Source organism: Sciurus vulgaris (genome assembly GCF_902686455.1).
Source record: "Sciurus vulgaris genome assembly, chromosome: 1".
NCBI lineage: Eukaryota > Metazoa > Chordata > Mammalia > Rodentia > Sciuridae > Sciurus > Sciurus vulgaris.
The window spans coordinates 116513755-116540742 of record NC_136461.1 but is presented as its reverse complement, the minus strand read 5'-3'; the positions used below and the strand labels follow the sequence as shown (position 1 = coordinate 116540742).

At 35.8% G+C, this 26988-nt stretch overlaps 1 protein-coding gene across 4 annotated transcripts in view; it reads left to right on the top strand.

Annotated features, from left to right (window-relative positions):
* ASH1L (ASH1 like histone lysine methyltransferase) overlaps nucleotides 1-26988 on the top strand; it is a 134321-nt gene that overhangs the window by 23403 nt on the left and 83930 nt on the right. For all 4 annotated transcript variants that reach the window (XM_079104115.1, XM_079104116.1, XM_079104117.1 and 1 more), the window contains 2 exons: nucleotides 15512-16256; nucleotides 23676-23855. In XM_079104115.1, the coding sequence (XP_078960241.1) occupies nucleotides 15512-16256; nucleotides 23676-23855 (925 nt within the window). The remainder of the gene's footprint in view (nucleotides 1-15511; nucleotides 16257-23675; nucleotides 23856-26988) is intronic.

The window sequence follows — 26988 nt, the reverse complement described above, 5'->3', positions numbered from 1 at the left end:
TTTTAACTATGGCAAAATTTATCTTTTTAAACATTCCTAAGTGTAGTTAATTCACCAGTGCTAAGTATTTTTGTGTGTTGTATAGCCAAGATCCTTAACTATTTTTATCTTGCAAAACAAATTATATATCCATAAAACAGGACTTTATTCCCCTCTCCACCTATCCCCTTAAAACCACCATTTTAGGGCTGGGGATATAGCTCAGTTGGTAGAGTGCTTGCCTTGCAAGCACAAGGCCCTGGGTTCAATCCCCAGCACCGCAAAAAAAAAAAAAAAAAAACACCATTTTACATTGTCTCATTAATTTAACACCTCATAAAAGAGGAATCATACACTGCTTGTTTTTGTGACAGTTAAAAAAATAGATGTCCTCAAGTTTCATCTATTTTGTAGCATGTGTCAAAATTACTTTCCTTTTTGTGACTGAATAATATTCCCATTATGTGTATACCGCATTTTGTTAATTTATCCATCTGTAGGTAGAAATGTGGATTGCTTCCACCTTTTGACTGTTTATAAATGATGCACAATAATCATGTGCAAATATCTTTACCAAGATCCTGCTTAAAATTCTTTGGTGTATGTATTTAAAAGTGGACTTGCTGAATTATATAGCAATTCTATTTTAAAATTTTTTAGGAACTGCTGTGCTGTTTTCCATAGCACTGTATTATTTTATATTCCCACCAACAGTGTGCAGAGGTTCCATTTTCTCAGTATCAACATTTTCTAGAGCTGGATGGGCACCAGGTGACTCTGGCTCACTGAAGAAAACCAACTAAATCCGGCAAATAACATCCTCAGAATCTGAGAGGCAAAATGTTATCAAACACATTCTTTGTGCAAACTTGCCAGAATGATCACTGGAAGAATTATCCAGAAACTTCAGTCAATTTCTCAGAAGTTGACTTGATGATAAGAAGTGCTCAGAGAGGTGAAATACTGTATCTACTAAAGAGAAAGGAAAATTTGAAGAAATGACAAAGGTGGACAAGGTCTCTTATGGAAGAAAAATGAAAACCTATGTCCCTCATAAAGGGGAAACAAAGTAGTTGGAGGATTCCAGTGCATCCCAGAAGCCTCCATTGGCCATCTTCTTGTTCTGTTCTGAGTATCACTCAAAAATCTTAAGGAGAACATCCTGTCCATTAGTGATGTTGCAGCAATACTGGAAGAGATGTGGAAAAGCAGTGTAGCAAATGACAAGTTAAGCTGAAGGAAAAATGCAAAAAGGATATTGCTGCCTACTGAGCTGAAGGAAAAAAAGGAGTTTAATGCTGAAATCTTTTTTTTTCATCCATCTTTTTTATATTCCTTAAAGGATGTTATGGTTTGGATATGAAGGTGTCCCCCAAAAGCTCACATGTGAGTCAGTGCAGGAAGGTTAGCGGAGAAATGATTGGGTTGCAAGAGTCTTCCCATTCAGTTCATTAATCCCTGGTGGGATTAACTGAAGTTGTAGGGTGTGGCTGGAGGAGGTATAAATTGGGGCATGGCTATGGTGTTTATATTTTGTATCTGGAGAGTGGAGAGTCTCTCTGCTTTCTGATCACCATGTGAGCTTCTTCCCTCTGCCACTCTCTTCTGCCATGATGTTCAGTCTCACCTCGAGCCCAGAGGAATGGAATCAGCTTTTTATGGACTAAGACCTCTGAAAGCGTGAGCCTTCAAATAAATCTTTCCTTCTCTATAATTGTGCTGGTCAGATATTTTAGTCACAGTAGTGAAAAAGGATGAGAAGAAAAATTTAAAAGACGGATGAACAAGTTGGTTCTGGTGTATTTTTTTTCTTGTCCATAAAACCTATAATCCCCCGATCACAACTCATTCCTTATACTTTTTTATTTTTTACTTTTATTTTTGCAGGGGAGGAGTGGTACCAGGGATTGAACTCAGGGACACTTGAGCACTGAGCCACACCCACAGCCCTATTTTGCATTTTATTTAGAGACAGGGTCTCACTGAGTTGCTTTGTGCCTTCCCTTTACCAAGACTGGCTTGGAACTTTCAATCTTCTTGCCGCAGCCTCTGGGATTACAGGCAGGTGCCTCCATGCCAAGCAACTCACTCCTTTTAAATAAAAAAATCAATATGTTAAAAAATAACAAGTGTAACTTTTATAGATGAAAAAGCATAGTGTTTGAAATGAAAATGTCACACAATGGAACGTTAGGCACTATATAAGAAAAGATCAACCCAGGTGTAGTGGTACATGTGTTTCAACTACTCTGGAAGCGAAGGGAGGAAGATCAAAAAATTTGAGGCCAACCTGAGCAATCTAGCAAGACCCCTTCAAAATTTAAAAAGGACTGTGGGTGTAACTCAGTGACAAAGCATGCACACTTGTCCAGTGTGTATGAAACCTTGGGTTCAATCCCCAATATAGTAAAAAGAAAAAAAAAAAAAAAAAGATCACTGGATTTGAAGAAATATTAATAAAAGCTATGTAAAGTGAAATATAATGGGGCAAAAAAGACTGACCAAAAAAAAAAAAGAATAGAACTTGAGTGGCCTGTGATAAAATATCAAGATGGCTAATACGCATGGATCGAATGCCCTATAACTATTTGGTAGAGAAAAAAGAGAGTGAATTGGGAGCCTGTAGGTATACCTCGGTGGTAGAATGTTTTCCTAGCATGAACAAAGCCCTGGGTTCAATCCCTAGCATTCCAAAAAGGAATATATAGAGAGAGAGTGTTCGAGTAGAAGACATTTGAAGAAATAGTGTTCAGTACATTTCCATAATTAATGAAAGTGATAACCTTTAGATCCATGAAGCTTTGCAGTCTCATGCAGGATAAACACACATAGTGCGTATATGCACTAATTAGGGGACATCATTACCAAGTTTCTGGAAACGTTGTAAAGAGAAAATCTTAAAATTTCCTAGAGAAGCAAAACATCTATCTTACAGGGGAATAGAGCAACAGCTTACAGCAGGTGTATTTATTGTCAGAAATTTTTATAAGCCAAATCAGGCTCAATGGTGCATGTCTGTAATCTCAGCAACTCAGAAGGCAAAAGTAGGAGTAACACAAGCTCAAGGATAACCTCAAAATAAAAATTACACAATAAAAATTTAAAGATAAGGACTGGGGTTGTAGTTCAGTGGTAAAATGTCCCTTGGGTTCAATCTCCAGTACTTAAAAAATAAGATTTTATGTAAAAACACAGTGGAGGTCAACACGTTAGGTGTCCATGGAGGGAAGCTCCAGTGGTCAAGCTCCAGCCCAAGACTGCAGGGCTAGATCAGTAAATAATGTCAACCTCATTTGTTCAGACCACTGTTCAGCTGTGAGCAAGAAGAAGCTGCACTCACCCTGACACCTTCAGCAGTAAACAAGATAAAACAGCTTCTTAAATATAAGCCTGAACATGTGTGAAAGTCAGTATTCAAACCAGGGGCTGTAATGTATTGGCCTTTCTTACAGAAAGGAAATCTGATAAAGTTGTTTAGGATGGAATCTGTGTTCTTTAAAAAGAAAGCACAGCTGATACTTTTAGGAACAGAAATAGACTGTGTTGAAGACAAATTATCAAGTAAGTTTGCCTTCAATAACCCAAACATCAAAGGAACTGATGGCTGTGGAGAACACATTAATATTGGAAATGTGAGGACTCATCTGACTATAAACTCCAGGAAAGCTTGTGGAAGCTTTGGTACTTACTGAAGAAATCATGTGACTGTCACATGCTTAAAGTTTTTAATGCATAGCCACCTTGTGGGGAAAATAAAGTGATGCATCTTGAAAAATGAAGCCAGTTTGTTAAAATCCAGAAGTGATATAATGTTTCCCATATGGGACAGAAAATGAGAAGATATTGTTCTCTTTCACTCATCATTCTGTAAAGGAAAAGGTCCTACCCTGCATTTAACTTTCTTTCATCCTTTCTGTTAGAACCAGTTTCATTAATGTTGCCTCCTTGGGACGAGTTCAGGAAATGTGTTCATAGGTGTGCTGCTTGCTAGATTTCTGTCAAATGGCTTGATATACATCTTCATCTGCATTTTCCTAACCAGACTGTTGTTTCCCAAAATTCAGAGGCAAGAAGTCCTGACTACTGTTAGTAACATGGCAATGCAATGTATTTCTACCCAAACTTGACATGGCCGTTTTTAAATATTTTCATCAAAAATTTGTCAGATGCCTCACTTGTATACCTTTCAACAGTACTGGTTAAAGATTTCCTTGAACTATAATGCAAAAAATTTCCAAGTGATGCTATCAAAAGGTGAGGAATATTTCCTCCACCTATTTTTTTAACCCACATTTTTTGCCGCCCCAAAGTCTGCTCAAGGTTGGGATCTCAAGCATAGATCCTTTTAGGTGGAAGGTCTTTTAAAAGCCCACTTCCTCATTTCTGTTTGTGAGGAGACACAACCCCAGGGAAGCCATCCCTACCTAAGGAAGAGCTGCCCATTGCCCATTCCTTATTGGGATCACTTGTGCTCTGTACTCAGAGGTACTGAAGGGAAATGATAATATGATTTCTGTATCTGGTCAACATTTGGATAGTTTCTTTTTAAGTTAATGAAGATCATATATTGAGAGGGTAAACTGTTATTTTAAAACTCTTTTTATGTGACTCTCCCTTGTTCCTTTCTTTTTTTTTTTTTTTTTCTTCAGTACCAGGTATTGAACTGAGGGGGAACTAGACCACAGAGCCACATCCCCAGCCCTATTTTGTATTTTATTTAGAGACAGAATCTCACTGAGTTGCTCAGCGTCTCACTTTCACTGAGGCTGACTTTGAACTTGTGATCCACCCTCCTCAGCCTCCTGAGGTGCTAGGATAATAGGCGTGTGCCACTGTGCCTGGCTCCATCTTATTTCTTTAGAACATTGAAACGGTGGTCTATACTGGCAGAACAGATAATTTTATCAACCCAACCCATTTTCTCTTTTGGGATGTAATAGTGATTGTGAAGCAGAATATGGAAGTCTTTTCCTAAAATTTCTAGTATGCGTATATTTTCTGATTTCTAAGTCCATTTGCCAAAATTTTTATACAGTATTTTAACCTAACATTCTGATCACCAATTTTTCTTATAATGTAGTTCTTTTGTCACTTAATCTATTGATTTCCCTTGGTATTCTATGAGATGACATATATGCCTTTTTTGAAAACCAGTTTTCATGAAGTAAAGTGACTGAGTTAAATGTTCGTAAGTTTTTGTTGTTAAGATAATTGTCAGTCTCATAATTTGTGTAATACTACATACAGGGATTGCTACTCACTTTTAGAATGTGACTACGGTCATAAAAAATGAATTTTTCAAGTGCTTAAAAATTTTTGTCAATTTAAAATTCTTTAATCAGTGAAAATACTCTTCACAAATGAAGGCAACATTAACATGAACAGAAAAACAAAACTCTAAAGAATGTTTTACTATAAGACATACAGTAGCAGAAATGCTAAAGAAAGTTCTTTGGACAGAAAGGAAACAGTAGGTGCAAGCATGAATCTACCACAGGCTTGAAAAGTGCCAGAAGTTATCAACAAATATGAATATATTATACACATCTTCCCCATGGCCTTTTGCAATTTTACTAGGATACCATCATATTTGGGATCCTCAAAATGTCTTAATAATCTTTAAATGTTTGATCTCTGGCTGGGGTTGTGGCTCAGTGGTAAGAGCACTGGCCTAGCACAGGTGAGGCCCTGGGTTCAATCCTGACGACCATATAAAAATAAATAAATTAAAGGTATTGTGTCCATCTACAACTAAAAAATTTTTTTTCTAAGTTCTGTTCTCATGCATAATAATATTTTCAGACCATAATAGAATTTAATTAGAATTCAATAACAGAAAGATACCTTGAAATTCCCTAAGTGGAAATTAACACATTTCTTAAACAGGAATTCCTGAAAACTAAGTTAGAAAATATTTTGTGAGGAAAGCATATAAAAACTTGTGAAATCACATCTAAGGCTGTGTTTTAAAAAAAAAAACAAAAAAAGGTCTGAGCTGGGCACAGTAGCACACATCTGTAAAGTCCCAGGGGCTCAGGAGGCTCACATAACAAGTTCAAAGCCAGCCTCAACAAGAGCAAGGCACTAAGCAACTCAGTGAGACCCTGTCTCTGAATAAAGTACAAAATAGGGCTGGGGATGTGACTCAGTGGTTGAGTGCCCCTGAGGTCAATCCTCGGTACCAAGGGGGAAAAAAAAAAAAAAAAAAAAAAAACCCCAAAGAGCAAAGATCTGAATAAGTGACTCAGATCTCTCTTACCTTTAGGAAGTTAGAAAGAGAAAACATGCCCAGGTAAGAAAGATGAAAATTGTAATTATAAGAGCAGAAATAAACAGAAAATCAAAATTATCACTGGTTATTTGGAAAATACGTGTGTGTGTGTGTGTGTGTGTGTGTGTGTGTGTGTGTTACAAAAACAAGAAATAAGAAAGCAGAAGACAAATTAACAGTATACGGAATGAATGAAAGGGTTTCAGACATATCATTCTTCCTTTAAAAGGATAACAGTAAGATTAAAAATATTTTCATTTAAAGAAATTGAGAAGTTGACTAAGAAGAAACATCCAAAACAATCACCCAAGAATAAATAACCTAAAATATTTCTGAATCTATTAAGGAAATGATTATTAAAAATTTTTAGGCAATGAGAACTCAAAACCCAGTAGTTTCAGTAAGATTCTATCAACCATTCAATGAAAAAAATAATTATATACAGATTCTTTCAAAAATTGGAGCTTTTCCAAATTAATTTTATGAGGTCAGTATTTCCAGTATTGCCATAACAAAAGTGTTACAAGAATACAACAAACTAGTAATTTGTGGCTATGGATGCAAAAATATTATCTATTGGAATCCAGTATGTAAAAATGGATAATATACTACAACCAAGGAGTACAAATAAATAGGTGTTTTGTTTTGATTTATAATGGGAATTGTACCCTGGGGCACTTAACCACTGAGTCATATCCCCAAGCCTTTTTAAGATTTTATTTAGAGTCAGGGGCTTTCTGAATTGCTCAGGGCCTCAGTAAGTTGCTCAGGCTGGCATTGAACTCACAATCCTCCTGCCTCAGTCTCCCAAGCCACTAGGTTACAGACATGATCCACCATACCCAACTCCAAAGTTTGGTTAACATTGAAAAATCAAGCAACATATTTTGTGAATTTAACAGTAAATAAGAAAAATTGCCTAATTGTTTTTAAGTAGATTTAGAGAATATATTTGAAAAATTTAATACTTATTTATGAATATTTTAAAGAATCCTTAGAAAAATAGACAAGAGTTTTCTCAACCTGTTATAGCTACAGAAAAACCTATAGCTAACCTAATACTTAATGGTGAAAGACTGTTTTCTGGCTGTGATTGGGAACAAGGTAAAGATGGGCACTCTTCTCATTACTTATATTCAACATAGTAACAAAGACTTAACCATTGCAATAAGGTAATAAAACGAAATTTTTAAATTTCATAGAGATAGGAAAGAAAGAAAGGAGTTATATTTCCAGGTGATATAATCTATAGAAAATTTCCTAAGGATTCTGTTAAAAAGCTACTGTACTGTGGTGGTGTAATCCCAGCTGCTCAGGAGGCTAAGGCAGGAGGATCTCCACTGAGTTCAAAGCCAGCCTCAGCAAAAGTGAGGCACTAAGCAATTCAGTGAGACCTTGTCTCTCTTCTTTGTTTCTTTCTTTCTTTTTTTTTTTTTTTTTTGGTGGTGCTGTATGGGGGTCTCTCAGCCACGTCCCGCATGGATGAGAAAAGGGTTAACTACCAGAGGATGATGGTGGCTGTTGATCAGTTACCCATAAACTTATGTACTCAAAAAACACACAAGAGCCAATACCCTTTTTAAATGAGAGGGGACATGACAGGTCTGGCCATACGAGCTCTGGCCTCTAATAACATGAAGTGGCCCAACTCTCTTTTATTTATAACACACAGGTAAAGGGGGCAAGACCGGGCGGAGCTTCTTCTATGATGGACAGGATAGAGTAGAGTGAGGGAAGCCATTCTCTTAGGGGGGACTATTCCAGAAGGAGACAGGGAATCATTCCTAGGCAACACCACATGCTTCCCAGCAGTTCCTCGACAACGCCAGACATTTGTGTCCCGTGGCTCAGCCTAGTCTGATTCTGCTAAATAAGGATGGCTTCCCACAGTGCTGGGAATTGAACCCAGGGCCTTGTGCTTGCAAGGCAAGCACTCTAAGCACTCCAACTAAGCTATATCCCTAGCACTCCCTGTCTCTAAATGAAGTACAAAATAGGGCTGGGGATGTGGCTCACTGACCAAGTGCCCCTGAGTTCAATCCCTGGTATCAAAAACAAACAAGCTACTGGACTTAATAAATGAGTTTAACAGGATTTCTGTGAGATTAAGCTGAACATATACAAATCATTGTACTTGTGCACAGGATCAATGAACAATTACAAAATTGTATAAAATAACAAGTACAGTTATATTAAAAGCCATGAAAAACTTAAGGATAAATCTGGCAAAATATGTACAGTATCTGTATAATAAAATGTACAAACCGTTATTGATAAAAATAAAGAAGACTAAGTGGAGAGAGGTGTTAGATCTTTGCTTAGAAGATGCAGTACTGTTAAGATGTCAGTTTTCTCCCAAACAATCCATAAGTTCAGTAGGCTCTTAATAAAATTCCACCAGGATTTTTATATAAATTGACAGGTTGATTCTAAAATTTGTATAGAAATGTATGGGACATAAAAAAGCCAAAGTTTTACTTTTTTGAGGAAGAAAATTAGATTTCCACTAACTGATATTGACTTAGTATAAGTCATAGTATTCCAGGCAGTGTGATATTGTTTTAAGTATACACATGTCATTCAGTGAAACAAAATAGTCCAAAAACAGACACTCCTCTCTATATATTTTGACTTTCAGTTGATTTCAATTGGGCAAAAATAATCTTTTCAAAAAATAGTACTGTAAACTAGGTATCTTCATGGTAAAAAGGATAATTGCTTATCTCATACCATATGTAAAATTGAATTTGAAATTGTTCCTACAATGTCTGTGAAATTTGTGAATCTACAAAATGTTTAGAAGAACATATAGAAGAATATCTTCATGACCTTATGATAATTCAGGGATTTCTTAAATAGTATAAAAAAATACAAGGACCATAAAAGAAGGTAAATTTGATTTCATAAAATTTTAAAACTTGTTCTGAAAGCACTATTAAAAAGTGACTTGCTGCTAATCTCCAAAATTTATAAAGAACTTACAAAACTTTACACCAAAATACAAAGAACCCAGTCAACAAATGGGCTAAGGGACTGGGCAGACACTTCACAAAAGAAGATAAACAAGTGATCAACAAATAAATGAAAAAGTGCTCATCATCCCTAGTAATTAGAGAAATGCAAATCAAAACCACCCTAAGGTTTCAGCTAACTCCAATTAGAATGTCTATATCAAGAACACAAGCAATATTAAGTGTTAGTGTGGATGTGGGGAAAAGGAGCACACATACATTGCTGGTGGGGTTGCAAATTGGTGCAGCCACTCTGGAAAGCAGTATGGAGATTACTCAGAAAACTTTAAATGGACCCACCATTTATCCCAGCTGTCCCATGCCTTGGTTTATATCCAGAGGACTTAAAATTAGCATACTACAGTGATAACAGCCACATTAGTGTTTATAGCAACTCAATTCACAATAGCTAGATTGTGGACCCAACTGAGATGCCCTTCAATTGATGAATGGTTAAAGAAACTATGGTATATATACACAATGGAATACTGTTTAGCCCTGAAGAAGAATAAAACTATGGCATTTGCAGGTAAATGGATGGCGTTGGAGAATATACTACATGAAATAAGCCAATCCCAAAAAGACAAAGGCCGAATGTTTTCTCAGATAAGTAGATGAGGATACTTAAGGGGCAGGGGTGATAAGAGAAGAATAGAGGAATTTTGGATTGTGTAGAGGGAAATGGGGTGGGAAGATGTAGGGGAAGGAAAAATAGTGGACTGAGACAGTCAGTACCCTGTGTACATGTATGATGACACAAATGGTGTGCGTCTACATTGTGTTCAGTCATAGGAATGAAAAGTTGCATCCATTTGTGTACAGTGAATCAAAATGCAGTTGTAAAAATAAAATAAAATAAATGAAAACAAAGTGAGGTGCCAGGCACAGTGGCACCCACCTAAAATCCCAGTGGCTCGGGAGGCTAAGGCAGGAGGATTGCAAGTTCAAAGCCAGCCTCAGCAACGCAAGGCACTAAGCAACTCAGTGAAACCCTGTCTCTAAATAAAATACAAAATAGGGCTGGTATGTGGCTCAGTGGTTGAGTACTCCTGAGTTCAATTCCTGGTATCCCCCTCCCCCCACTCCCCCCCAAAAAATGTAAAAGCAAACCACAGAATGAAAGAAACCACTAAAAAAATCGGGCAAAAATTTTGGATAGACTCTTCTCAAAAGAATGCTAATGAGGGCTTAGAATGTAGATCATTGGTAGTAGTTTTGCCTAGAATGCTCAAGGTCTTGGGTTTGATTCCTAGTAGGGGTAGGGGTGGAGCAACATGAATTGCCAGTAAGGTCATGAAAACATGCTCAACATCAGGGAAGTGCAAATTACATTAAGTGTTACCACTTCACACCCATTGTAATGATTAAAAATTCAAAAGAAAAGTGATAATACCAACTCATGGTAAGAATAGATAGTATTATATAACTCTCATTCTTTGCTGGTGGGACTATAAAATAGTTCAATTACATTGGCAAACTTTCTCAGTTGAACATAAATTTTGTTGGATCTAGTAATTCCAGTTTTAGGGTTCAAGAAAAATGAAAATGTCATAACAAAATAGTGTGTACACAAATATTCATAGGAGCTTTATTCTTTATGTCCAGAAACTGTAAACAACTCAGATTTTCAGATGATTATATAAACAAGTTGTGGTACATTCATACAGTTCATACAAAGAAATATGTGATTAAGAGCAGTAAGAAGAGAATATAGAAACATGAAGAATCTCAGAATGGTGCTATATGAATAAAGCCAGACAATAGAGTATATACTCTTGTCTTGCTATTTACATGAAATCCTAGAGAAGCAAATTGCATCTTAGTATGAGGAAGCAGATCTAGTCAGTTTTTTCCCCCTTTGATTACTGTTGTGAGACAGAATGATGATCTTGGAAAGGGGACAGAGAAATTTTTAGGGTGATGGAAATACTCTATATTGTGGTGGAGACAACATGGTAAACTTACCAGAGCGCCTTAAATTTATATATAAAAGGAATATGTTTAATCTCACCATGTTGAAATTAATTAAAAAAAACCAAAAAACATAGTACCCAGCCTTGTTTCCTAGACATATATCAGACTATGAAAAAAAATTGGCAAGCCTGAATTTAGGAATATGATGAATAATTTTAACTATGAAATGCTGCCGGGAACAGTGACTCACACCTGTAATCCCAGCAGCTCGGGAAGCTAAGGAGGAGGATCATGAGTTCAAACCTATCCTCAGATACTTAGTGAGACTCTGTCTCTAAATGAAACAAAAAAAAGGGCTGGGGTTGTGGCTCAGTGGTAAAATACCCAGGTTCAATCCATGGTACCAAGAAGAAGAAGAAGAAGAAGGAAAAAATAAATAAATAAATAAATAAAATATATATATAAATAAAGGGCTCAAGTAAGTTACTTGAGGTTTTATAACTTTTATGATCTGTTTTAAATCACTATTCATGGATTTAATTCATTTGGTAATGTTGAACAATTCATGAAGGAAAAAAGGAGCTAAAAATGTCTAAGATTTTGAACCCAGGATTCATTCTTCATTGATTTAATAATGAAGTATGTCCTGGACATTGGATATATATAAAATAAATTTAATGAATATGACCACTCACTGCCTTACCTATGGTCCAAACATTGTTTGAAAATTATATCCATTCCTGGGATGTGGCTCAGTTATCGAGTCCTTGCCTGGCATGTGTGAGTTTGATTCTCAACACCACATATTAATAAATGTATAAATAAAAGGTCCATTGACAACTAAAAAAATATATAAAATAATTTCTTTAAAATGTTATACATTAAATCACTAATTAGAATTGTGTGATTAGTGGTATAAAAGAAGAAAGTATTATGGCAGTTCTTAACAGGAGACTTTACATCAGGTTGAGGGACTTGTTTTGTCAAGAAAGTTGTCTTTTATGAAGTGATATCCTCACTGTAAATTGAATAAGTAATTAAGCAGATGAATTTGTGGGAAAAGAGTATTCCAGGCAGAGAGAACAACTTGTTTAAAGGCCTAATTCAAGAAAAAATATTGAATTTGAGGAATTGAAGTTGTTTATTACAGAATTGATGGTTCTAAATAGAGTACTAAGAAAGGGTGGTAATAATTTTAAAGTTGTTTTATTGATTAAAATGCTCTCCTCTACCTGGATCAGTACTAGGGATTGAACCCAGAGGCACTCTACTGCGCTACATATATCCCCAGCACTTTGTGCTTTTTATTTTGAGATGTGGTCTTGCTAAGGTGCTGAGGATGGCCTCAATCTTGTTGATTCGCCCACCTCAGCCTCCTGAGTCACTGGAATTAAACGTGTGCATCATCACAGCCAAATGATAGGAAGCTTTTTAAGCATTTTAAACAGAAGCTAAAACTATAAAGGTTCTGGATTTTTTGTTTTTTAAAGATCACTCAGTCTACTACATGAAGAATGATTTGGAGAATGATAAGATTACAAGTAGAAAGTACAGGGTTCCACTTTTTCTTTTTGATTGACAAAGCACCCTAAACATACATCAAATAGAAACAATCACTTATTATCTCAGAATTTCTTTCAATTTCAATTTCTCCTGTAATTGTAACCAGATTGTGGTGAACTAAAGTTACTTTGAAGACTTCCTCATTCACATATCTGGTGGTTGAGGCTGGCAGTTGACTATGAGTTCAGCAGGATCAGTTGGCCAGCATTACCTGTATTTCCTTAAAGTGTGGAAGATAGAATCCCAGGGGAGTTGTCCCAAGACAAAGACCACATGGAAGCTTTGGATCAACTCTTTTTCTAACCTAGGTTTGGAAATTGTCACATTTTTACTTCCACTGAATTCTCTTTGCTTAGTGAAGTCATTAAAGGTGGCTTGTATTTAAGGGAAAGGGAAGTAGACTCTACCACTTGGTAGGAGAAGCATTAAAAGTTTTGTGTACACCTTTTAATAGCACCATAAGCAGTTAGGCTATTCCTTAAGGGCAGGAAGATATTAGCTTGATCATGGTCATTGTAGTGACATAGTGTATTGTCTGCATGCACAAATACATAACAACAAATCTCATGAATATGTAGAGCTATAATGCACCAATTTAAAAAAAAACGGGGAGGGCCAGAGATTGTAGCTCAATTGTAGAGTGCTTGCCTAGCACGTGTGAGGCACTGGGTTCGATCTTTAGCATCACATAAAAATAAATTAATAAACGTATTGTGTCCATCTACTACTAAAAATACAATTTAAAAGAATGTTTTTTTTAAAAAAATGGAATAAAAGAAAAATGGATAGAATCAGTAGATCAGACTAATAAGATTAAAATTTTATTATTTGTGGAAAGAAGAAAGAATGGATAAAGTGACCTAAACTTGTATAACCAAATTCCTACCACATGATTGGTGGTCAGTATATACAATGTTGAATGATTGGGTTTATGGTATCTTCCACTGGTATAGGGACCCTGGAGGAGAGAAGTAAGATTAAGGAGCAGACAATGAAATCAAATGTGAATATAGTTTAAGAATTCTTTGAACATTAAAAACTACATAAAATTAGAAGAAAGGTAGATTTAGAAAATAGATATCAGGTGACATCAGAACATAGAGGATAGTTAAATGCATTTCCAATGAGAGTGTAGACTGAGAAAAGATCCTGAAGAAACCATAGCATTTAAGATTGGGGAGAAGGAAGGAATCATTTTTCATTCTAGTAATTTTTAAATAAAACTGAAAACTATGAATATTATAGCTGAAAGTCTTAAAATTTAAAAATGTTGAATTTAGCCAAGATTATTGGATGCTATTTGAAGGAATTTTTTGTAATTTGAGGGAAATTCCATTATAGTCTTCATGAGATAGGAATCTATAATGACTAGGATTTTTTTTTTTTTTTTTTTTGCGGTGCTGGGGATTGAACCCAGGGCCTGTGCTTGTGAGACAAGCACTCTACCAACTGAGCTATCTCCCCAGCCCTGCCTAGGATTATTAAAGGAGTATCTAGAATATTAACACGTTAAGGTCATATCAATAAATTCATTGATTAGAGAATTATGACCTATGATCATTAGTGGTATGGTAAACTAGCCACAAATAAACTGGCTTAGTCAAAGTAGTTGGGAATAGTGGCATGTGCCTGTTACACCAGCTACACAGAAGGCTAAAGTAGGAGGAATCCAGGTTCAATGCCAGCCTAGCAACTTAATGAGATTCTGGCTCAATGGAAAATTTTAGAAGGGCTGGGAATATGGCTCAGTGGTTAGAGTGCTTGCCTAGTACTGGGCCAGGCCCTAGTTGGAATCACCGTGATCACAAAATCTTTGTGCCCCTAATATAACAAAGTTTATTTAGTACCACTTATTTTTCAGTGTTTCCTTTAACATACACTCGTTTTAAACAAATGTTTTCACAAATGTTCATCTATTTCAATTTTAAACCCTTTCCCAAAAAGCGATGTCACCCCCAGTCTGTTGCACTTAAAACCAGCACTATTCAAGAAATATAATCTATAATTAAAGTTCAGATCTTCATCTCACATATAACTATTGAGTCCCCTAACAGACCTTCATGTTAAAAAATTAAAATTTATTTCTGCTTCTCATCTCATAGTTTTGTTGTTGTTTGTGGTACTGGGGATTGAACCCAAAGGAACTTTACCACTGAGCCACATTCCCAGCATCTGCCCCCACTTCTTTTTTTCTTTTGAAACAGGACCTCATTAAGTTGCTTAGGGCCTTGCTAAGTTGACTGAGGCTTACCTTGAACTTTGGATTCTCCTGCTTCAGCATCCCAAATTGCTGGAATTATGGTTGCACACTACCATGTCTGGTTGAAAATTATTAAAATCTACATATTATTGGGGATACCTGGGTCAATTTTTTTTTTAATTTTCAGTACTAGGTTTTGAACTCAGGCACACTTTTGTCACTGATCTACGATCCCAGCCTTTTTAATTTTTTATTTTGAGACATTGTCTCACGGAATTGTTTAAGGTTTTGCTGAGTTGCTGAGGCTGGTCTCGCACTTTTGATCCTAATGCCTCAGCCTCTTGAGTTGATGGAATTGCAGGGATGCCTCACCACACCTGGTTCTCGTTTTTATTTTAGTATGTTTATTGTAATACACCTGAATTGAGAAAATAAACTTTCACTTAGCTGTACAAGATAAATACATACGGTATTATCATGTTTAATCTTAGAAGATCAAAGCACTGTCACTTGTCTTATATCAGTGTCATAAGTTTAGACTTTTGTCTATGTGTGATTTGTTGTCTTTTTTAGTAAATGGAGTTCCATCCCGAAGTCCAAGATTGGTTGCTTCTGTGGATGACTCTGTGGATAGTCTGCTACAGCGGATGGTACAACATGAGGACCAAGAGCCCGTGGAGAAAAATACTGATGCTGTGATTGCAACTACTTCTGCCCCACCTTCCTCCAGTCCAGGCCATAGCCACAGCAAGGAACGAACTGTGGGAAAATCAGACAGTCTTTTAGTGCCTGCAGTCTCAAGTGACTCTTGCAGTAATAGCATCTCACTCCTTTCTGAGAAGTTGACAACAAGCACTTGTTCCCCTCATCACATCAAGAGAAGTGTAGTAGAAGCTATGCAGCGCCAGGCTCGGAAAATGTGCAATTATGACAAAATCTTGGCCACAAAGAAAAACTTGGACCACGTCAATAAAATTTTAAAAGCCAAAAAACTTCAAAGGCAGGCCAGGACAGGGAATAACTTCGTGAAACGCAGACCAGGCCGTCCTCGAAAATGTCCCCTCCAGGCTGTGGTATCAATGCAAGCATTTCAGGCTGCTCAGTTTGTCAACCCAGAATTGAATGAAGGTGAAGAAGGATTAGCACTGCACCTCAGTCCTGATACAGTCACTGATGTTATTGAAGCTGTTGTTCAGAGTGTAAATCTGAATGCAGAACATAAGAAGGGGTTGAAGAGAAAAAACTGGCTGTTGGAAGAACCAACTAGGAAAAAGCAGAAGCCATTACCAGAGGAAGAAGAGCAAGAGAATGATAAAAGGTAACTCTATTTAAAGTATTGTCTAATTAGGTAAGAGCAAACTAGCATTTTAAAAACTCTATTGTACCTATGTGGCTGTGTTATTCTGTCAATTTTAAAATATTCCTCTTTTTATTGTGTAAGACCTCTTCATATAACAAACTGGTCTTATTTATGGATGACCAAATTATAAATAACTAACAAGCAAAAGCGATATAACAGTCTAAATTAAGCCACTCACTTATAGACTAAGAAATCAAGGCTTAAAGAAATTTATCCACTATGAAGGTATGTAGGTGGAATCATTTTTTTTTTATCACAATATCTCCTCTGTGCTCTCAGCATTTGACCAATAATCTACTTTAAATCTTCCAGCATGTTCATTTTACTTTCTTCATAGTATCCTTTTTATATACTTTACTTTTTTCCAAAAGATATAAAACATAATTCAGAAATCACCAAACATAAAAAGACCATTTGTTCTTTTTGTTGTGTATCCCAACAGATCCTTTATTATTTTCCTGAAGGTACATTTGATGTTTGGGCTGTTTTTGTTTTGATTTGGTTTTATAGCCTGAGGATTGAGCTCAGTGCCTCGTGTATTACATCTTAAGCATGCATTTTGATAGTGTAAATTACATTCATAATTTTGTGTCGTCTTTAGCACCATCCATCTCTATAACTCTTTTCATTTATTCATGCAAAAGTGAATCTGTACCCATTAAATAAAAACTTCATCATCTCCCCTTTGCCCAGCACCATGGGTTGACCAACCCAAGTTTAGCTAATGTGAGTAATGCTGCTTTGAAAGTGGTTGGTGAACATAGATCTATTTGAGACCCTGCATGCAGTCCTTTGCTGGATCATATGAGAATTGTATTTTCAGTTTTTTGAGGAACTGCCATACTATTTTCCACAGCATCTGTAAATTGTGCATTCTTCTCAATGGTGTATTCCAGTTACAGTCACATCTTTACAAACTTATTTTCTGGCTTTTTGATAGTGGCTAACCTAATGATTGTGCAGTAGTATGTCAATGAATTTTATGTTTGCATTTCTCTGTTAGTATTGTCGAACATTTTGTGCTTATTGTCCTTTTGTACCAGTTTTTAAATGAGGTTTTTTTATTATTGAGTTTTAAATTTCTCAATATTCTGCATATTATTTCCTTATTAGATATATGATTTGTAATATTTCCTCATTCTGTCTTGGTTATTCTGTAGTAATACTGGCTTTCAGTGTACAAAATTTTCTGATGTTTCCAAAAGTTCAACTTGTCTGTTTTTGTTATGGTAATCAAAACATTGTGGTACTAGCATTGTGGTACTAGTATAGAACAATGAAATATACTAGAGAGCACAGAAGTATGTTTTTGCATATATGGTCAAATGATTTTTGACAGAGATGTCAAAACCTCTCAGTGGGGAAAGGTCAGGTTTTTCAATAATGATATAAGGAAAAATTGGATATCTGCATGCAAAAGAATGAAATTAGATCTTTAGCACCATATATGAAGTTTAGCTCAAGATAGATCAAAGACCTAAATGTAAAACCTTAAAAACCCAATAAAATCTTAGAATAAAATAGGGTAAAAGCTTCACAACATTGGATTTGGCATTGATTATTTCACATTTTTAAATGCATCAGAACAACATTCACCATTTCTAAGTGGCATTTTAATGTAATGTAACATAAATAATATATATTTGTGTGTATATACGTGTATTGCTGTGAATCAAACCCCTGACTTCACAGATACCAGGTAAATGCTGTACTACTTAACTACTTCCACGTCCCTGGTGTTTTATTCTTATTCATATTCTCTGTCTTCTACATCAGTGAATCATGTTTAGAGAGGTTTTTTTGCCCCTTTCTACACATACATCTTCACAGAATGTTTTACTTTCTCCATATGTTGCCCATGCTGATCTCGCACTAGCTCAAGTAATCCTATCTCCTTGTCTCAGCTGGGACTAACTACAGGTGTGCACCATTGCACTTATAATCTTTTTTCCCCCTTGAGAATGTGTGGGATTTTTTTTTTTTTTTTAACAATAACGTATGCCCATAAGTAATTCTGTGAAAACTAGTAGTTCACTAATTCAAAAGTAAAGGCACAGTGGCACATACTTACAATCCCAGCAACTTGGGAGGCTGAGGTAGAAGGATTGAGAGTTCAAAGCCAGTCTTAGAAATTTAGCAAGTCCCTTGGCAACTTAACAAAACCGTGTCTCAAAATAAAAATAAAAAGAGCTAGGCATGTGTCTCAGTGGTTAAGTACCCCTGGGTTCAATCCCCAGCACCACCAAATTTAAAAAAAAATAAAAAATAAAAAAGTAAAGTCTCACTTAAGACATGTGTATCCTTTCCTACCTTTTACTATACATTTACAAAGTATGTGCACCTGCAAAGCTGTTGTTTAATGCAAATGGTAATAAACTAAACATTTATTTTTTATAATTTTAACTTTTGTCTGTGCTTCCCCACCTTACTGAGATTGAACTCGGGGCCTCATGCATGATAGACAGGCACTTTACCACTGAGCTGTGCCTGCAACCCAGCCTTTTCCTATTACATCTTAAGAGATCTTGTTTATATCATGTACTTATAGTACATGTAGAACAACCTTAGTCCATGGAAAGATCATATCATAATTTACTTAATTATTCTCCTTGAATGGGTTGCATCTTCCCTTTTTAATATTTAACTCTTGAACCTCACTTTAAATTTACTTTATGTTAGATATATCTTAGAGATTTAATTTTCTTCTCAGATATTTAAGTGGTACTAGTACCAATATTTATTGCTGAATTTATCCTTGCCTTACTTATTTGGAGTAACTTCATCATACACTCATTTTTTTCTTTGAACCTTTTTTTTCTTTTTTGTTCTTTTAAGCAATACTTGACAGTAGAGTATATTTTGACATATTTATACAAACATGGAGTACCTCTTATTCTCATTAGCATCCCAGTTTTGTGGTTGTAAATGATGTGGAAATCCACAGTGGTGTATTCATATGTGTACATAGGAAAGTTAAGTCAGATTCATTTGTTTTAGAGTCTTTAAAAATTTTTTTCTAATTGTTTTTGCTATCACTTGCATACTATCTTAATTATTGAAGCTTTAAAATATCTATAAGTAGAATGATTTCTGCCTTCAAAGTAATTAGAGACATCTTGACCTTTCACTTTAGGAAGGTTCACCTTAAAAATGTGATTCAGGGAATCGGTTTTAGTTCACATTAGCCTTTTGTTGCAGGAAATTCTAGTATCAAAATCAGTGACATTAAACACACACACATTTTTGCACAAATTGTGTTCTGGTATGCAAGAGATTTTGAAGAGAAAGATACAGTTTCTGCCCTTGATTATGTAGGAAAGAATATCACATAGTGAATTCCCAAAGACAGCATTTTTTTTTTTTTTTTTACTTTAACTAGAGCCTATATGTTCTTGTTAAATAGTAAGTATTTACTCATTTATTAATTTAATTAAGTTTTATTTAAAGAGTTGGAGTTGGATACAGTGGTGAGCAAATATAAATACTTTGCCTATGTGGATTTTATAGCTCACGTTCTTTTATGAAGAGTTACTTGATATTATGAGTGTAAATGATAGGATTAATTGACCTAGTTTCCCTGAGAAAATAATGATGTAAGCTAAAAATCTGAATAGGTTTTATCTGTTATTTAAAGGAATAAGTTCAGGACTAACATTTTAGGGGTAAATATTGAAAAGGCATGAACATTTCAGGGAAGTGAATTAAAGCAGGTTTTTTGTTGTTTGGTTTGGGGGCTTTGTTTTGTTGGAGTTTTTGTTGTTTTGTCTATAACAGAGTAAACAAAGGAGAATGGCCTATGATGAGTCTAGAGAAGAGGTTATACGGGGCCAGATTATACCAGAGTCCTCATATGCTATGATAAAGATTTTGGGGCCTGGGGAGATAGCTTATCCCCAGTACTGAAAAAAAAAAAAAAAAAAGATTTTGCTAAGTATTGTTGATTAATAACAAACCATAATGCAGAGGAATAATTTACTATTGGGAACCTTGCTCTATGCTCAGGAAAATATATCTATATTCAGATCATATTTCTGAAAAGAAATAAGATAAATTTTAAGACAACACCTTTCCCTAGGGCTTTTTCATTTTTTACATTTTTGGTACTGAGGATTTAACCCAGGGACACTACCACTGAACTACATCCCCATTTAATTTTGTATTTTGAGAGAGGGTCTCATTGAGTTGCTTAGGGCCCACTAGTTGCTGAAACTGACCTTGAACTTGCTGTCCTCCTGTCTCGGCCTCCACAGTCTGGTATTAAAAGCATGTGAACCGTGTCCAGCTTCTGTATGAACTCTTGAAATCAGATAAGTACTCCATATTTTTTCCAGTGTTTACCTTTATATAAATTTTTGGTTATCTTGCCATTTTCTTTTTTAAAATTCTGTTGGTTTTTAGTTGGGATTATTTTAAATCTTAAATCAATTTGGGGATGAAATTACTATCCTAAAAATATTGAGTGTTTCAGTCCATGGACATGGTACATCTCTTCAATTGTTTTGATCATCTTTGATTTTTTTTTTTTAAATCAGTGTTTCATTGTTTTTACTCTTTTGTGAGAGATGTATATCTGACCCTGAACAGGAGGATAGCAAGTTTAAAGCCAGACTCAGAAATATATTGAGTCCCTAAGCAACTTTAGGGAGGCTGTCACAAAATGAAAAGTAAACTGGGCAGCATGGTGGCACAGTCCTGTAATCCCAGTGACTTGGGAGGCTGAGGCAGGAAGATTGCAGGTTCAAAGCCAACCTCAGCAAAAGGGAGATGTTAAGCAGCTCAGTGAGACCCTGTCTCTAAGTAAAATACAAAATAGGGCTGGGGATGTGGCTCAGTGATCAGGTGCCCCTTGAGTTCAATCCCTGGAACACTCCCCCCTTAGTAAAAGGAGCCAGGCATGGTGGCACACACCTGTAATCCCAGCAGCTCTGAAGGCTGAAGCCAGAGGATTGAGAATTCAAACTAGCCTCAGCAATTTAAGTGAGGCCCTAGGACACTTAGCAAGACCCTATCTCATTAAGATAAAAAGGCCTCAGGATATGACTCAGTGGTTAAGCACTCCTGGGTTCAATCCCTGGTACCAGGAAAGAAAAAAAGTAAAAAGAACTGGGGATGTAGCACTCCTAGATCCAATCCCCAGTGAAAAGGAAGGAAATCGAATTTGAGATTGCTTTTTATAATTGCTAAACTCCTTAAATTCTAGTTGTTTCTTTTTTTTTTTGATTCCTTGGGTTTTTCTATATAGACAGTCATGTGAGATGTGAGTAGAGAGGGTTCCATTTCAATCTTTTTTTTTTCTCTTGCATTTTTGCCCTGGCTAGGACCTTTACTGTGATTTTGAATGCACGTGATAAGAGCAGACATTTGCCTTGCCGCTGACATTAGTGAAAATTATGTTTATTCTTTACCTTTATGTAAAGTCAAAAGGAAAATATAGAAAACTTCTGCTCTGTCATTGTTGTATTGGTCTTTTTGCTTATGTTTATTTTATATGATTTCCATAGAATGGTAAGTAGTAATATTTCTCTTCTTTCTCTCAACCAGAATTTACTTTCATTTTTCTTGAGATGTTTTTGCTCAACATAGAATTCTATTTTATCAGGCTTTCTTACACACACCCTTTATTTCTGTTTTTTTTAATTTTTAATTTTATTATTTTTACAGACTACATTTTGATCCATTGTACACAAATGGGGTACAACTTTTTGTTTCTGTGGTCACACACACCTTTTAAACATTTAATTGCCTTCTAGCTTCATTGTTTCAGACGTGAGATCTTTCATTCTTATTTTTATCTTTATAATAGTATCCCCCCTACACTTTTATTAATGACTAGTTTTCAGTAAGTTTATCATTATATGTCTTATTGATTCATTTATTTTCTATCTTACTTGTTTTTAACTTCAAGTTTATACTTTTTATCAGTTCAGGAAATTTCTTTAGCCAGACTCTTATTTTTCATTGTGAACTTGTTTACTTTGAGTGTTATAACATTGCACGTTCAGGTTTCGTTGTTTGTTCCTTACTCGGTTCTTTGTGTGTTTTTATTTCAGTAGTCAGTTTTCTAGTCCTAGTTTTCTCTAGGATTCCAGGATTCCAGTCGCTTTATGTTATCCCCCAGGTCATTGTTTCTTTTTTTCTTTTCTTTTTTTTTTCATGCTTTAAACTTACCTCCACATCAGTGTGAGTTTTTTCAATTGTGTTCTCAAATTCACTGATCTTTTCTTCTCCAATGATTGATTTACTATTAAGCACTCTAGACTCAGTTTTTCATTTCAGTCTAAGTTTTCTAATTCTCAGTGTTCAGAGAGTATTCTTTCTCTCTCTTTCGTAACCTCCCCCCCACCACCACCATTATGATACTGGTGATTGAATTTTCCTCTAAATTCTTAATCATACTTGTAATAGAATTTAGAGGTCTTTTTCTCTGATTTCTGATAAGATTATCACCCCCCTGGGTTACATTTTCCTGCATTTTAGCATGTGTAGAAATTTTTTATATATACAGGATATTATGAATGTCACATTATTTAGTATGTCTGGATTTTATTGGTTTCCTTTACATGTTTTCAGTTTTATTTTGAGAGCCAAATGCTGGGGATGTAACTCACTGGGTTCAGTCCCCCTGCATTATGAAAAGTTAAAAAGGTTCTTGAGAGCCAGCTAATTTGGTTGTGGACTAACTTGTATCATTTTTAAATTTGTTTTTAAACATTGTTAGGACTGACCTTTATTCCAGAGATAATTAATTTATATTATTGTTGTTAACATTGCCTACTAGAATCTCTATTTTGTCTTTCCGTTCTGCCTACTAGAATTTAAGGATCTGTCAACATATGTGAGCTCTAGCTATTGTTCATAGTTTCTGATTTCTTTATTCAGCCATGTGGAATTTCATCCTTTGCATGCAAACTTTAATATATAGCCATATAATAAAAGAGAGATTTCTAAAGTTATTTTCCATAGCTTCAAAATTCCAACTACCTCATTCTCTCTGTGCTACTATTTCTCTCTGTTCAACTCATTATTTGGCCATTCTCTGCTTGGCCTATACCTACACAGTCATTCTTAGAAAAGCAAGATGGTTATATGACTTACTTCTCCCCCTCCCCCATTTTCTTAGGGATCATAGTGTAACACTGTTATCCCCCAGTGTTTAATGACTATTTTGTAATTTTTCTTCTGTATTTCTGGTAGTTTACCATATTTCTATTAGTTTTTTGTCAGAAGGTTAAATGTGGTATCATTTATTCTAATGTGGCCAGATAAGGAAGTCCCCATCTCCTTTTTATTTTTTAATTGTGATGATTGTTTTTGGAGTAGTCCTTTGCAGAAAAATTTTTTTTCACAAAAAAGTCTTCTTTAAACTTCTCTTTCTAGCTTTACAGAAGCACCAGTAGAGATTCCCAGTCCTCCTGAAACCCTAACCAAACCTCCTGAACCTGAAAGTACCTTGCAGCCTGTGCTCTCTCTCATCCCAAGGGAAAAGAAGGCCCCACGTCCCCCAAAGAAGAAGTATCAGAAAGCAGGGCTGTATTCTGACGTTTACAAAACTACAGAGTAAGTAGTAGTAACTGTCAGCTGGCATCCTTTAAATACCTGTTATTCTTCCATGTTTGAAAAAGACACTTTGTCAATCAAAAAACAATATTAATGTATTTATACAAATATTAGTCTCATCTTAACTACCTCAATGTTCACTGTAGTCATTTTTCTGTACTAGGTTGTACAGGGTTAATTTTCTCCCCTGATCTCTATATTCTCTCTGCCTTTCTAAATTACGTTGTTGTAGTTTGAATACTAATAATGAAATTCTTTTTTTTTTTTTTTTCTCTTTTCTGATACTGGGGTTTAAACCCAGAAGCATTCTTAATCTCAAAGGAGATCCGAAACCTTTTTAATTTTTTGAAATAGCATCCTAGTAAATTGTTTAGGCTAGCTTCATACTTGTTGTCTTCTTGCCTTGGCCTCCCAAATGGCAGAGATTATAGGTGTATGCCACCACATCCAGGTCTAATGGTACCTTTTGTTAATTAAAAATAAAGAAAACGGCACTGGATAACTAAATGACATTAAGAATGATCTTTATTTTCAACCATCCTTGCCAGATGAATAAAATGCTCTCCTTATTTTGAACAACCTCATATGCCCTTGACAAGTTTCAACTTGATAAAAACTACTTTTTAGAAAATATTAAAGCACCAAAGAGACTTCCATTGTAAAATCAAGTAAGAACTTGTCCATACAGCCTACAATTCCAGCCACCTGGGAAGCTAAGGCAGGAAGATCACAGATTCAAAGCCCACCTTGGCAATAGCAAGACCCTAAGCAACTAATGGAGACCCAACTCAAAAATAAAGGGTGGGGATGTGGTTCAGTGGTTAAGTACCCCAGGATTCAGTCACCAGTTCCAAAAATAAATAAAATAAGAGTAGTAGTCCACACAGTATAATTGTGTTAGATTTTGGGAGTTCTATAGCAGTTCGACAGCTACAGAAGATTATTACAGTTAGAACACCATGTAAAAAGGTACATAATGGAATGCAAAAATTTTACCTATGTTGAAACAATTCAGAACTCAGGATTCCTGCAATGTATTGACCTTGTAGCAGGGCACAGTGGCATAGGCCTTTAATTCCAGCATCTTGGGAGGTTGAGGCCAGAGAATCACAAGTTTAAGGTCAAGGTTGAATCAGCAATTCAGGGAGACTCTAAGCAACTTGGCGAGACCGTGTCTCAAAATGAAAAAGGACTGGGACTGTAACTCAATGGTAAAGCACCCCGGGATTAAATCCCCAATACCATAAAAAGTGGGAAGTCGGGGGCCGACCTCACACTCAGGCCTCACATGGTGGCATACTCTTCTAATCTGTGCCTAAGGAGACTGAGGCAGAAGGATTGGAAGTTTGAGGCTATCCTTAGCAACTTAGCAAGACCCTGTCTTAAAATAAAAAATAAAATGGGCTGGGGATGTGGCTCAGTGGTTAAGTACCCTGGTACTGTTAAAAAATAAATAAATAAATAAGATTCAGTACTAATGAGAAAATAGAAATGTACTTTGTAATACATCTAGCAAGTTATAATTTTGAAGTAAAATTTTTGCTAGATGTAAAAAGCTAAAACATGTTTATCAAGCCTTCTATTAAAGTTGTAGTTCCATTCTTTTTCTTAATTCTTTTAAAATTACAAGTAAAATACTACTGAAATCATACTGTAGGGACGGAGAGGTAGTTCTATAGTAGAGTGTTTGTGTAACATGGGTGAGGCCCTTGAGTTTGATACCTAGAACCACAAAAAAAATAAATAATTAAATAACAACAACCAAAAATGGTAATGGTGAAGTGGCTGACAGAAAATAATGGGGTTGAGGATTTAGCTGCGTGGTAGAGTGTTTTACATGTGCAATGCCTGGGTTTAATCCCCAGCATGCCAACAGAGGGGAAATCATAACTGTGCATTAAAAGATTAGGATCATCAGCCACATTAATGTTTATAAATGTCTCTAGTCAAACAAAGACTGTATTATCAAATTAAACTGAACTATCACTGTATTTATGTGAAAATTAACTCTTTGTCTTGCAGAAATAGGAAAAAAGTGACTTATGCTGGAGTATTTTGGGGTTTGTTGTTCTTGTTGTTTTTATTGTAGTTGTTTTTTGTACTAGGGATTGAACCCAGGGTCACGCAACCTCTGAACCACATCCCTTGCCCCCCCCTTTTTTTTTAGACACGATTTCACTAATTGTGAACTTAAAATCCTTCTACCTTAACCTTCCAAATTGCTGGGATTACAGGCGTGTGCCACCACACCCGGCCCCAGGCCTTTTTATTTTTTATTTTTGAGGCAGGGTCTCACTGAATTGCCAAAGCTGAACTCGAACTTATAATTGTCTTGCCTCATAACTGGAATTACAAGTGCATACCACCATGCTCAGTTTTCTGTATGCATTCTTAAAAACCATGGAGCCTTTTTTTGTTGTTTGTTTGTTTGTTTGTTTTGTGATCTGGCTCTTTCTTGTTAGTACCAATTTGTTTAAATTAATAAACTTTAGTTTTTAGAGCAGTTGTAGATTAACAGAAGAATTGAGTTGAACAAAGTTTCTTTATGTCCTCTCTCCCTACACATGCACAACATCCTCCTGTATTACAACACAACACTTTATTACAATCAATGCACTTAACTAGGCATTGTGTCACACACCTGTAATTCCAGGGACTCAGGAGACTGAGACAGAAGGATCACAAGTTCAAAGCTAGTCTCAGCAACTTAGTGACTCCCTAAGCAACCACCAAAACTTTGTCGCAACATACATACATATATAAGGACTGGGGATGCGCTCAGTGGTAAAGCACCCTAGGTTAAATCCTCAGTACCAAAAAGTCAATCAGTCCACTTACACATTGAAACATCATTATCATCTTCAGTCCATAGTTTATATTAATGGGTTCACTCTTGGTATTGTACATGCAGTGGGTCTTGATACTTTTGTATTATGATATTTATCAATATTTAATATACAGAATGGTTTTACTGCAGTAAAAATTCTCTGTGCTCTGGCAGGCTATCAGGGGAGAATGTGGTTCAGTCAAAACTTAATCAAGGTAGAAGCACATTGCTAGTTTAAAAGATTAATTAGATAAGGAGATAGTAGAAGTTAGAGCCCCATTTAGGAAGCAGCACACCTTTTTTGGT